General features: G+C 31.4%; 1 protein-coding gene across 1 annotated transcript in view; it reads right to left on the bottom strand.

The window, feature by feature from the left end:
• Window positions 1–14,609, bottom strand: part of LOC137925180 (ankyrin-3-like) — a 180,396-nt gene that overhangs the window by 78,425 nt on the left and 87,362 nt on the right. Inside the window, exon 2 of the mRNA XM_068768576.1 lies at window positions 4,162–4,269. Within this exon, the coding sequence (XP_068624677.1) occupies window positions 4,162–4,269 (108 nt within the window). The remainder of the gene's footprint in view (window positions 1–4,161; window positions 4,270–14,609) is intronic.

Raw genomic sequence — 14,609 nt, 5'->3', positions numbered from 1 at the left:
GGAGCTTTTAAAAATTGTATTATAGTACGTTTTAATTCCTTAACCTCATAAAAAGTGTAATAAAATAATGTGTTTTTTCATCTATCATGATATGATAATTAGGTATGCAACCTAGATTCATCATCTAATGTAAAAAAAATAATTAGATATTGAATATTTAGGTTATAAATAAATAAATTAATTTATATTGCACTTAACTAATTAGCTATTAAAAAGAATTAATCACAGACATCGATTTACAACTGTCGATGTTTACGACAACATTATCTGCAACTATGTTTTATTAACATACACCCGCAGTGTAAAAGGATCTCTACGGAGGTCCGACAGCCGACAGAGCGGAACGTATCAACATGATTGAAGGCCGTCTACATTTGTCTACACACTATGTTGATACAATTTTTATTAAACTACACGAGTCATAACAACATACAATAGAATCTTTGGAAACGGTCAAATGTACCGCACGAAGTCTATAAAGGTACTTAACACAAATTGTTGGACGAAAAAACGTATTACTTGTGGATCCGTTACCGTATGGATTTTAGATTTGATGATTAATTCTTTAGGAAATAACAAAATAATTCATTAGCACCATTTATATAAATTGGAAAACAATAGTTCAAATCGTCTAGATCGCAAACGTGGTCGTGTTTTTGGTTCACCAACCTAACAGATGCCAATAGTATTTTAATATTTATTTATCTTTTATAAACAAAACTTAATGATAAATTGTCAATTACATTACTTGAAAACAGCTGGAAGAATTTAGCTATTTATTAATAAATAGCCAAGTTCTTCCGGTTAAAAACAGTAAAATTGCGACAATTTATAAATATATAAAGTCAATACTTCTTTTGCTATACTTATCACAAAGAAAATTAAAAGATCTGTCTGTTGGTGTACCATAAAGCACTGCAAGGAAAATATAATAAAACAACTTTACTAATGTCTGGCAGTATACGAAATAGATAACTTATTTTAACTTGATAATAATCGTTAAAGTGGCAACTGATCTACTTTCTACTTTCTGAGGAGTAAGGTACTTTTAACAGAACGAAGCTTATTAGAACAGCTAGTATACGTGCCATAAAATAATTTGTATTAAAATAATGCCTATTGACTGTTCGTGACTTTTTCCATCTGATGAATACATAAATATGTAGACTAATATTATAAACAAGTGGAACACATGGATTCGTATTAAATTGTACCTACGTTAATATTATTTATTGTTATTATATGGCGTAAAAATCGAGTTTAATATCATGTACGTTATAGGATCTTTTCTGCCTTTTATTCAATCGTAAAACGTTTTTGTTAATAGATGTCATTTGATTTGAATGGGTAAACTGTATGTTCCACATTTAAACCCTTAGTTTTAATTTTTAAAGTTAAAGAAATTAGATCAAATTATGTCCTTTTAATTATTGCAATAGAATTATAAATTTCTTTTACGGTAATTTCAATCAATAAATAAATCAAGTATAATTTTTTTACGTAATAATTACAACATTGTACAAACTATACACAACAACAAGACGTAAAAATATTAGTGTAAATTTAAGATCTCTTGGTTAATCTAATTCATTGTGTTTTAAATCAAGGTCCATCAATTTCCCACGCGAACAGGAAGAAATATTCACATAGCTAATAATTAAAAACTATATTCGGAGAGCTGTTCGTTGCTACGTTAATGTTTAAACAGCTTCTTGCTTAAATAAAATAGGATGTGATGAGTTCTCTACCTGTGACTAACATTTATTATATTGAAATTTATAATGGAGAAAAATAATCGAAGGGCTATGTTAACACCACAGAATAGAATGTTTTTTTTAAACAATGCCTTATCGATAGGCGCGTTAAGACTTATTTTCATTGATCATTAGCATAGCCGTCACACAGATTGAGAGGTTTTTATCACCTCATTCAATCGGTTATCCTTTGCGGTAACTTTAGCGTGTGTGAACAAAAATCTCTCGTACTCTGATTGCGAGCTTTGCCGATCCATATTTAGTTGATAAGACCCGATTTGCGTTTTTTTTTTTTTCATTATAAATCCGCGCAGCAACAGTCCGCAACTATTTGCGCTAGGCTTGCTTTACTCTAAACGATGAATTTGGTTGCTGAATGACTAATAGTTTTTTACTACAAGAGACGACATATCAGACAGTATTATTATAGCATTAACACAATGGAATTTTGTTGAAGATCAAAACATAATCGTTTCATGACGCGCATAAAAGATTGCTATAGTATTGTAGCAGTACCGTTCATTAACAACTTTTGTTGTTTTGTTCTCTAAATTCACTCTGAAGAAACTTGTGCTGCATAATTATGCCAGTAAAATCAAGGTACGCGCATATTCTAAGAAAAATAAAATAAAAGCACCTAAATGTACAATAGTTCAGTATTTAATAGTCACTTTTAATATATAATTACAGCTAATAAGATCATAAATTTAATACCAATTAAATGTTTAACGATATAGAAAGCAATCTACTTACTGTAAGAAACTTAATTACCGGTTGTAGAACCTTAATGACAGTAGAAAAGAAAGCAGGAAACTAATAGGATTTATCATAATCAAAGAAATTACTCACAATCTACGAGCGTTACAGGTAAAAGTCGATGAAGAATCGAATAAGCTCTTTACAAATACCTGTCGATTTTTTTATAATAAAGGTGTCACTTACTATAATTTGTCTCAACTAATAACCTAAAGATGAGCATAAATCGCCATGTTACTATAGCGTTGGAGTCAACATTTATAAAAAATAAAGTTAACTTTACGCGTGGCTGGTTTTTAAAAAGTACTCTAGTAATAACATATAATTTTATAGGAGATAAATATATTTAATACGAGATATTCAAAAATCCAAAAATTAAAATCGGTCAATTACTTTAGTTCATAGCAATCGTTATTTATCCATGAGTTGTACAAAATGTTTCAATTGCAAGTTAAATAGAAGATCGAGTCAAAAAGTCGCCAAGTAGTAGGGTAAACAGAAACAGTGAACATGCAGAAGCTACCTTATGCTTTGACGAGATAGTTTCTGCATGCTTGGCTTCTTACAACTGACTAATAATTTAGGTATTTTCCAGTGGTAACTTTGTCCGGCGAATATAATACAGAACATTGTATAGTATAGCTCGTTATAAGACAGTTCTCTAATATAATTATTGGTTATATTATCTTTAAAACACAAATCTCTTTATTACATAATTAATGTGAATTTACAAAAAAAATGCATGCAAGACCTGTCACGAGATAAGCATAGTTCCAGTCTGGTTACTGAGTTATAGCCATCCGTTCCCACGCACGTATAAACTGACAATAGTTTTTAATAGTATAAGCAATAAAGTCTACTATTAAACGATACATACGCAATAGTTACAATGCTTACAGAATAACTGTGGATGTACAGTGACAGGAAAGAACTGCATAAAACAGTGCAATTTGTCTCTAGCTATCGTAATGGCGATCTAAGCCGGGAATCGTTATTATCGTGTATTAAACGTAATCAAATAAACTTTAATGACAAAAACGGTACCTTTCTTATATTATTATGAACATTGTTTTATTTTACGTTTTTTTATTGGAAATGAATTGTGTATAGCAAAGAATAAATAACAACTTCGAAGCCATTATTAATTTTTTTTTACAAGTTTCGATATATTCTATGCTTCGTGGGGAAATTCCTAGATGGGCATACCCTTCTGTAGCGGGAGCAATCCGTTATCAGAAATATGTGATTTGCGCGCTATTGTGAAGCCAGGACAAACGTGCTGCGGATCACTCCAAAACCACCACTAAGGCCTTCTTAAGAGAGTTAGAGTAGAGTGAGAAGGTTACACCTTACCCTACTTCAACACCCATAACATAGTTACTCGTATGACGTTTTCGGGTTATTTGGAGCGCATTTTATTATGATAGGTGGGCTCCGGATCTACCCTAAATCGAGGCACACGGGCTGTTGAAGGGGTAGAATATCATATTTATAAACTCATTATCGATGTTTCGACAAAAAAGACTTGGCGATACTTTAGTTGACTCGAGTATTTATAAATACTCGGGGCAACTAAACGGAGAGGTACGTTTTCTTCCTAGAAAAAAAATAACCATCGAGCGCTAATGCAGTACAAATGAAAACGTCATACCGAATTGCAGGTGTTGATATCTTTAACAGCGCCTGAATCCAGTAAGTCGACGACCGTGTCGAGCTGGCCAGCGCGCGCGGCGCGTAGGAATGCTGTGTTAGGGTCTATCTGCAAAAAGAAAAAAAGAAAATTAATATCAAATCTAAGTCATATTCAATTATATTTAAATCTCTAAATGATATACGGGGTAGTAATAGTGGTCTTTGTTTTAATACGAACATGTAGAAAAAACATAGGGCATAGTATTTATTGATCTATTCTACACTTCTGCATATAAAGGCGAACATAACGTCAAATTTCTTTGCTTGTTACTTTAGGAGCAGAAACAGCATAAACTACAGAATTTACAAAAACAATATAATGGAAAAATTAATAAAAACACTAGTATGAAATAGTAGAGTTCATGGTAAATTAAAACTAGTCAGCCTTAATTATTACGAACTTTAATCATCATTTATTACACATATTTAATAATTGTGATATGGTGCTATTACTTTCGTTGCTACAACACCAATATTCTTTTATTCGAATACAGAGAAATTTATATTCCTAAGAGAACATAGGTATGTTTATATCAACCAAGAGACCAAGCATAACAGTACATACAATTTACGAAATATGTCTGAAGTATATCTAGTCATTTGTAAATAAGGACACGAGAAAGTTATGCAAGAATTAAAACTTTAGTAAAGGCGCAGAATTTATAGTGAAAACTGAGAGTTCCAAACAATAAAGCAATTCACTCGATGGTGAGTGATCTGATCTAATAAGACCTATTCTAACAGGTACAGTAAATACTTAAAAGCATATTACGATATAGAAAAGATTATTAGAAGAAAAGTTGATGATTGTAAGTTATAAAATATTTAAACTTGTCGGTGGAAAGTTGTCCCTGATTTTGTGTTAAAGAAAATCCAGTTTCATACAAAATTAGTTATTAGAAAGTTGCTTCCGCTTATAAGGAATAAATATTCAGCACAATTTATCCGGGTAAGGTTTTGTTTGTCAAGAATAAATCAATTCCTCAGACACAGTACACGAAAACTAAGTATATCGTTTTAGTTGAAATAAAACAAATAAAGAATGAAACCCTAAGCTATTTTTTCATCTCTTCTCATGTGTTTCAAATCGGAATAATAATATGTAAATATACTTAGTCTTGTCAACAGGCATAGGCGTATTGCAATCCCATGCAAAAATAAATAAATAAAACACTAATAAGAAGCAATGATTACAGGGCACATCAGTTATACAACCCATTTGGGTCGAACGGATGTGGAATGGGAACCAAGAGCCGGTGGACGCGGCGTGGATAGGCTCCCCACTAAGTGGACCGACGACATAGCCAAAGTGCGGTAATTACATGAATGCGGGCAGAGTAAGATCGGTCAGTGTGGCGGTCTATGGGGGAGGCCTGTGCCTTGCAGTAGGCATCTATTGACTGAAAAGGAGAAAAAGAATCAGTGACGATTACTGACAACAAACAAGTGTTGTATTTTATACATTGCGATACTACATGTGATATTTTTATTGTTATGTTTTATGGTTTTATATGTTTTCAACCTAAAACGATTTGTCTTTTTTTTGATTGACTGACGGCTAAGTTTGGCAGCTGTAAACAAGTGTTTTAATATACGCTTTTGTTTGCATAAAAATAAAAACCTGTCGTCCTTACTACTTTCTACGCATTTTTTACATTTCTTCTCTCCATAAAAATTTACCTTGTGCTCAACTAAAACATGATAAAATAACGGTATCGGTTGAGCCATTTCCAGTATTGCGATTAACTAAATATTTTTAGATTAATTTTTGTTTATATATAACATCATACATTTAGATAATTCCCTTTTATCTGTAAGATAATAAAAGATCATTATTAAATACAATAAAAACGAGAAGGTTTAAAATGCATGTGCTATAAAAAAGATAAAAGTTGTATAGCAAATCTCATTACCAGTGTAACGACTTTAAAACTAGGCTGCCGCAGTATTAAATGCAGGCCCCTAGCGTAAGCATATTGTATTTCATAAAAATTATTAATCTAGTTAAAGCTTGTTTATTTTGTAATAGACTTTTATAGAGCATTAGGGTAGAGAGTTCTCTCGGAAAACAATGCAAGATCTGCTCGTCAAGTATCCCATGGTATCTTCAGATCTACGACGAAATACGTTACCAGGAATGATTTATGGCATGGATTCTCACTTCGGAACTTTTTGCAAGCTCGCATTCGCTGAACGAGCCATTGATAGGGCTATGCTCGAGAATTCTCTACGAGATCGAATCAGCAATCAGGATATCCGCAGTTGCACAAAGGTAACCGACATAGCCCAGTGAATTCGCAAATGGCTTTAGACAAGTAACAATGCGCGCAAAATAATTGCCCGCTTAAACCTTAAAGAGCAAGCCGCTAACGTGATCTACAAAGGGTCTACCTTTTGGAAATGTACGGAGGTGACCGCCCAATGTCTAGCAGTGGACGTCTTACGACTGATATGATGATAGAATATTTCACAATAAACACTCACATTTGAATCTAATTTCAGAACAAAAGCAAACTATTGAATATTAAAAATTTTGAATAGTACACCGTTTACGTTATAAAATGTTTGAATAAAAAAACATGGCTAGCATTGCAAATCTGCACCTATATAAAATACTCAACTGGATGAGAATGTACACAAGAGCAAATTTTTTTAGTGATGTGATGTAAGTCATTTAATATAGACATTGGTGTTGAGGCAAAATTCCTTAATATTGTTGATTTTGATTTTTTTGTAAATAACATTGCTTAAACATTCATTAATTAATATTCGCGTTAAATCAGACATCGCAAACACACTCACTAAATATAATATCTTTAATTGACTTGTCTATTAATAATTAAAGCCGACTCCATAATTTGTTAGACAGTATTACTTCAGATAAATACGCATCCGAATGTATGATTCCGGACTATAACACACATAATGTAGATATAAAACAACTTTTAAATCAAAAAATTCATTGTTTCTTTATCAAATAATTATATAGCTGTAAAATAAGATGTTTATACAAACATTGAATCTAAAATGAGGAACTTGTTAAATGCACAGGACGTACACCTGAGGACCTAGTGCAGCGGGCTTCCCCTTTCCTCTTTTACATAACGAACTCGACACAAGGCCAGGCGCTACCGTGCGCAGAACGTCATTAGAAGTAACCTCGATCAAATTTTTAACCAAAGTTAACAAACCGTTAAATAAAATTTGCGTTCTGATGAAAATGCATCAAACAACGATAGATGATATGATTATGAAATCCCGTAATCACACTGAAAGATAACATTTGTTGTCACCAATTAGAGAAAATAAATGACTTACTGATGTATGTGAAAAGATAAGTAAACAATTCTTAAACCTAATTTAAAAATTATTTTTGATGTTATTTTTAAAGTCACAAGGTTAGAAAACTTTCAATAACACCAAATTACTAAATAAGATCAAAATTAGTGGTCGTATCAACGAAAATGTTAGAATTGAAAATAAAATTATAATGCGTCATGTAAAAAAAATTGACAACCAAGTAATTATCTTCGTGAGTACTTTTTAATATCCCTACATCGACTTCCACGAAATTTTCTTACATCATAAACTGTACAGGAGCAAGGTTAAGGTAGAAGTAATTTTTTGTATAACATATAGTAGTCAATAATACATCTGTTAATAACAAAATGGTCAATGACTCAAAATTGCTAAAATTTAAAACCACACATTTTCTGGCGAGAAAATCAGGGGTGTTTTAAAGATTGCTAGCATAGTCCAGTCGACCAAATTAAATTAATATAGTTAAATAATTATAGTCTATCCAATATGCGTAAGGTAGCTACGGTTTTATGTGCTTCTGGTGAAATCCAATGAAAGTAACGGTTCAAACAAATTAGAATCTTTGAAACAAAAAAGAAATATTTGAAAAAAAAAAAATCTTTTTGATGCTCTTGATATCGAGAAAGATAAAACGAGAGATGATAGATTTTACAAGTTTGGTGAATAAACCTGGTTGAAAGCAAATATCAAAGATTGAAGATAAACAGTTAGCCGGCTCAAGGCTCAACCTCAGCCAATTGATTGGACAGAGATAAGTTACTCGGTATCGGAATAGAATTTGTCGGAACCAATTGGACATTAAGAAATGTAGGCAAAGTAGAAGGACTTAATTTGTTGTTAATTGTTTTAACATTGTTTACTATTTCGTACAAATATTTTTTGTAATGAAAGTAGACCTTTTTTTGGAAGAGATCGTTAAACCTTTTTTACTTAAAAATGTAATGCGAAAACAGTATCGTAATCTTGTTTGAACATTAACAGGCGGATTTACTGAGTCGTCCAATTATTATCTTCGAGGTAGAGAGCTCAAGCACTGTGCAATGCAGGATGCCAAATGTATATGTATATATAGGAATAAAAATATATTTACCAATACCTTGACAAAAACTGCGATATAAAAGGCAGGTTTTACATATATCTCCTGACTATTAGCTACAGCGAGCAGTAATAAAGTTCTGAGAAAGATTTTGATTTTAAACCTTGAAAAATTGTTTGTGGTGGGTAAGGGTAGAATATCCTTTACTATCATGTTAACGATATGTTCTTCTCATTCTCTTAGTATAAGACAAAATCTTTCTCTAGTATTTATAAAATTATAAACTCATACTTTAGCCTAATACCTTGCCTTAAACAATCAGGCACTTAAATAAAATTAAAATGTATCAACTTTAAATATAAAAAAAATTAGCAAAACGTCCTACTATGATGTGATGGATTTTAGTGATAAGATAGCTTGAAATTAATTGTATAGACTGCTATATTAAAAATTTTCGTAAAAGTGTTCACAAGTTTTTGAAAATCCTAGAGAATATAAGTTCTTCTAAGATTCGCTTGCGTTTGGAACCATAAACAGCTTATTTATATTTAAGGACGACATTATGGGCAAGTTTAATTTAAATCAAATTTTTATCAATTTACCCTCTTTTGGCTTTTTGTCCCGTGATGTACACGAGAATTCTCTAGAAATGATACAAAATGAAGAATTATACAAATTATAACTACAGATAATGATATATCTTACTTGCAATTTGTAGCAATATTACTTTTTATATATTTTACGAGCTATGTTCCAGCTTTTTGCTTATTGGACATGAAAAGTGCTATCATAGCTGAAACAACATGTTCTCTTGTAATAAACGACCCCGATAAGAAAAAGCATTCATGCGTACGTTTAAAAGTTATTTTACTTCTTAAAGGCGTACTGTAAACTTCTTATCTACATAACTTACATATCAAATGATAAGCTAATTTGAATATTAATGCACAACAATAGCACTGCATTCTATACCAGATTAAATAAAATCACAGTACATTACAGCACTGTTAATATATTTCGTAACAATTCTATACAAACCAGGGATAATACATTTATGCGTTATGAAAAGTGACTTTTTAGTTCACTAGTCATGTTATCATACTTTTTAGTATATTACTCTATTCAAAATAATTAATGCATGTGAATTCAATTGTAATACTTATAATATAAAAAAGTTTATTCATGAATTAGAATCAACATGGAAATTAGACAAATGCTTTGAAGGATGAGGATCATTGCTCTTTAAAACAATAGGATGTACCACAGACAATTCATCCGGTTCAAATAATAGGGGGGTGAGCCGGACATTTGACGGTTTATCTATGTACACAGAGCGACAAACAATGCGATGTAAATAGATTTGCTCATTGAAAAAATGTTACGTATCCATTATTATATTATAATCACAAATAGTAATTGTTATGTTTTTAAATACTTGTACATTGTCAACAAAATTAGAATAAAGCTTAGTGACTGTTAGTTATCTTCGTGCTAAATATGATTACATAGGACTCGAACAAAACTAATTAGTTATGAGCACGAATATGCTACCTCAATTTAGTAGATGTGGCTACACGGTTCACTAGATTGAGCTTCATGAAAAAAAAGTTTCGATAAAAACGAACCGCGAACATGATTCAATAATTTGCAAATTTATTGAATCACGTATCTTGTTACATACGTAATTAGATTCGGTAGTACAAAGTTTATTAATTATTTTTAAAAAAAGCCAAAAAATATTTTTGATATAGCTCTTGACTATTAAAATTATTATTAATATTAATTAACTTAATTCACAACCAAATAAATGTTCAAGTAAACGAAAATTTTACTTTATTACATAAGACGTTTCATTTAACTAAAGATGTTAAAATAAAGTAATCTAAATTTTATTCTGTTTTCATGAGATCTATTTAGATTAATATAGACAATTTCTGTAGCAATTTTTTTAATGTTTCGATACTTTTTTTATAATTAATTGCATTATACATCGTACTCATACCTATAATTTTCGTAATGTCTATATTACGAAAGTAACCGGACATATATTAAGACATTTTCAAAGTAACTGTTGTATCCCCATTGAATTGTTGTTTATTTGCTGTCTTATCATCTCATAAATCGCAACTTGCACGTAAATAGTTTTAGACCTATTATTCCTTTCCTTAAATATATAGCAAAATATTATATTGACACTTAAAATATAAAAATTTTAGAAATTTATCATTATTTTTGTATAAATATACTAGGTTTTTATTAAATTATATTTTTGCAAATACATTTTTAAGCCAACTTATAACGACTGCTTTAAATATTCAATTCCTAGGTGAGATTTTTCGCAACAGTAGTTTTCATTAAAACATAATTTATCACAATTTTTTTGCAAATGAACACAACGGTTTTCTCATCTCCGCATATAATTTGCATATTAAAACGCACCACGAGAGTTATGGAGTATACGCGTCTCTCTAGCGGGAGAATGCGCGCGCCGCACCACACCGCCATTGCGGGACTGGCTGCGCATGCGCAGACGACACGGTCGCCGATTTCGATGCCTATGTTGAACGGCCAAACGCGTTGGATTTGATTTTTAATAGTAAACCAGTAAAGTAATTGTGATCTAAAGCGACTAATTCGACGAAAAAGTGCCATTTAACAAACATAAATAATAGTAAAAGAACCTAACCGCAATTTTGTGTAGCTTATTATCAAGTTACTGACCACATAGTTTGTTAAAACAATAATCTGTGTTATTCTATCATTAGAATAATCATTTACGTCACAGGACGTCCACTGCTGCACTCATTGTGGATTTGTAAACTGATTTTTCACAAATAACTCTTCACATGATGTGTTTACTAGTGGTAGGTAGATTTATAGGTTTCTTTTGCAAGAACGTCTTGGTGGGTGCGATCGCGGCGGTTAATCCAACTGCCAAACAGCATTAAACGAACATTATGGTGCTTTGGTTTGGTTTTACCATTTCAGCTATAAGACGTCGACTTCTGAACATAGACCTTCTCCTGATATTTCCAATAAAACCGGTTGGATGTGGTCTGCGTCCAGCGTTTCTGGGCCTTAATAACGTCATCTGTGAAAATGTTACGCTTCGTTCGTCACAACTCTAGAACCATAAGGCCAGAGCTACGATCCAAAACCACTAATTATATATTTAATTGATTATTATTGTATAAATCATAAAATACCGCACTTGTCGGAATGGGTTCAGACATATATCTATGTTTTATACTGTGATAAAAATTCCATTATATCAATCTATTGTAAGCATCTGACATGACTTATATATCACAATGCAATAAAATAAATCAGTGTGTTTTACAAATAAGGAAACAGTTTGAAATATACGACAGTAGGTTGTAAGTTAATCTATGAGGTCTTATTTCATTTCGTGCTCAGTCGCGTAAACAGGCAGGGGACAAACTAAGTTTGATGGATGAAATGTTACGGCTACTAGAAAGTTAGTAAGCCATTTAAATTTTCGCTATATTTAGAAAAAATATCCGATCAGATTTACACGACTTCATTAACCCAATATGTGTGAAAAGAAATCAAAGAGCAGATAATAGATTTAATGGTAAAAAAAGAAATCAAAGGTACTTATACGTAGTGTTTTAAATTTTAACGAATTTCATAAACTATAAGACTTCCTCGGTGTTCTACAATACGGAATAGTATAAGTTAGTCTACCCGTGTGTCGCCGACATCGAGCTAAGTTCGCAATCTTCATAAGCTTACGTCTTTCACCAATGTAAGGTAGCGTGCATAGGTAGAGGCTCTGGAAACAGATCTTTTTTGTTAAATTATCTATTAGTAGCTCCATTGAAGCCGCGTTCATATTTACTAAGTTAAAAATAACTTTATAAAGTTAAATCCGATCAACTATTTATCTCTTACGAGTATTAATAAAAATTAAATGTAAATCGAAAACTAACGAAATCCGTAGATTTATGCGTCAATTTTGAGAGGACTTATGTGACATATATTTGAAGAAAGTTAAACAATACTGTGAGAATATTGCTCTATAAAAGTTACATAATTTTTAAGAGTTTGCAGAGCTATGTAATAAGAACAAAGAAGACTTTATTTATTTAGCCATTAAGGAAAAAGACTTTTTTCCAATGATAAACGACTCATCATCATGTAAAACAAAATACCGCACAACACCTTATTTGCGTTTGACAGTTCGAGATTTAAAAAATAAAAACATTTAGCCTCGTATTTTACGTGATACAATGCTTTTCTTACTAAAACTCAGCAACAAATGTATACTCTTGCCTGAAATTGTCGAGGTATTAGTTGCTTAGAATCAAAGTCTGCTTATAATGCTTCATTTATGTTATATTTATTACATTTAATATCACTCAAATTGAGGTGAAATAAACGAAATTTCTTTTCCTCAAAACAACGAAAGCTGCTGGGGAAATCTATAGTCTATAGTACAACATTTACATTCTTATTCTAATAGAAAAATAGTGTCAACAAATAAACAATATAATAATTATACGAGTATAACATAGGTTGATGTGTCCGTACATGAAAACATCTGCCCAATATATCGAGAAATCAAACTTTTTTGCACATTACAATCTAATGATCTTTTTGCGACCTGTGTATAGTACGCAATAAATCAACTTTGGCAGAATGTATCGCGTGAATATATCGCTTAATAGAACTACTCTCGGGCACTTTTTATGGATATATTAGGTCGATGTGAGCAAATTCACTGCAAATAGTCATCGTCATTAGCTATAATAATATGTTTCTGAATTTAAACTTATAAAATTAATAACTATTTTTTGAGCATCTGTTTACGGTGCAATACACCCCTCTATCTGAATTATCTTTTAATAAATTTATGAAGTTTCAACAAAAACTTGTACAAATTATTTTATAGCGAAAAATATAATTAAAATGAATGAAATTATATTAAAACTTGGAAACGAATTGTTCCACTTCTATATTAAAGATACTGTTATAGTAATTGAGGAATGCCTCTGTAGGAGACCTCAATCTGATTCTATTTTCAACCAAATTAAACTTTTCTGGCATTTATCCTATGGCATACAAACATGGCAAATGTAAATAATATTCAGTAGATAATAATAATAAATAAATGAATAAATCTCATAAGAGAAACGAAGTTGCCCGGAGACTAATTCATCGAACTTATTATGCGGTAGAGAGTGTAACATGATATCATTGAGCTTGTCAATATTTTATACTGTATATTTGCTCAATAAGTTGTTTTCTTTGTTAGAACGTAAATGCAAAGGCTTATAAATGAATGAAACAAGTTATATATTGAGGCAATTGGCATTATATTACAGGGGAGATTATTCTAATAGTAAATAGTTCAGCCAGTTACATTTATACTATCGTCATAACATAGGTTAAAATCAAATCGTACTTTACCAAAGAGAATGCGCTTTATATTCAACCTATTATTTCAGTTCGCACACGCGAGCTCAATAGACCAGTAATAAAAAAGAAATATTTTATACAAACTATCTGTTACTAAAACTACTAATTCAACGTTTGTAATCAATGTTATCTACCTAGCTATTACAGCAGATTAAATTGAATGGATGCTGTCAATGGAAAAAAATAATGAGTATTATTATTCGATGAGAACTTAGCCGTTAGAAAGTACAGGAAACAGCACAACAGCGCATCGCGCGCGAATTGAGAACAGATTGACAGCAAGACAAATCTTTCATTAAGGGCCGCTTAAAACATTGCAACTTCAAAATGAAAGTAGAACGATACCGTTAGATAAAATAAAAAAAAGTAAGAAAACAATTGCGAAGTATCTGAAATAGAATCAGGCCCTTTGTGGGACAGCGTCGATTGAACATTGTGCAGTTACTACTTTCCGTTATTGTTGTACAAAACCGTTACAATTAATTAAAATCATAAACCTTAACAGTACACCGAGTGCTTAAAAAACATTAACAAAAATTCAAAAATTCTTTATTCGACATACTATAGATTATATCTTCCATTAGCGTCTACTTGTTCGGGTGATAAGA

This window comes from Battus philenor, unplaced genomic scaffold, assembly GCF_028537555.1.
Source record: "Battus philenor isolate CCGP_79_NKW_IND1 unplaced genomic scaffold, ilBatPhil1.0.hap1 SCAF_26, whole genome shotgun sequence".
NCBI lineage: Eukaryota > Metazoa > Arthropoda > Insecta > Lepidoptera > Papilionidae > Battus > Battus philenor.
The sequence above is the reverse complement of the archived record's forward strand: the minus strand, read 5'-3'. Positions and strand labels throughout refer to the sequence as shown.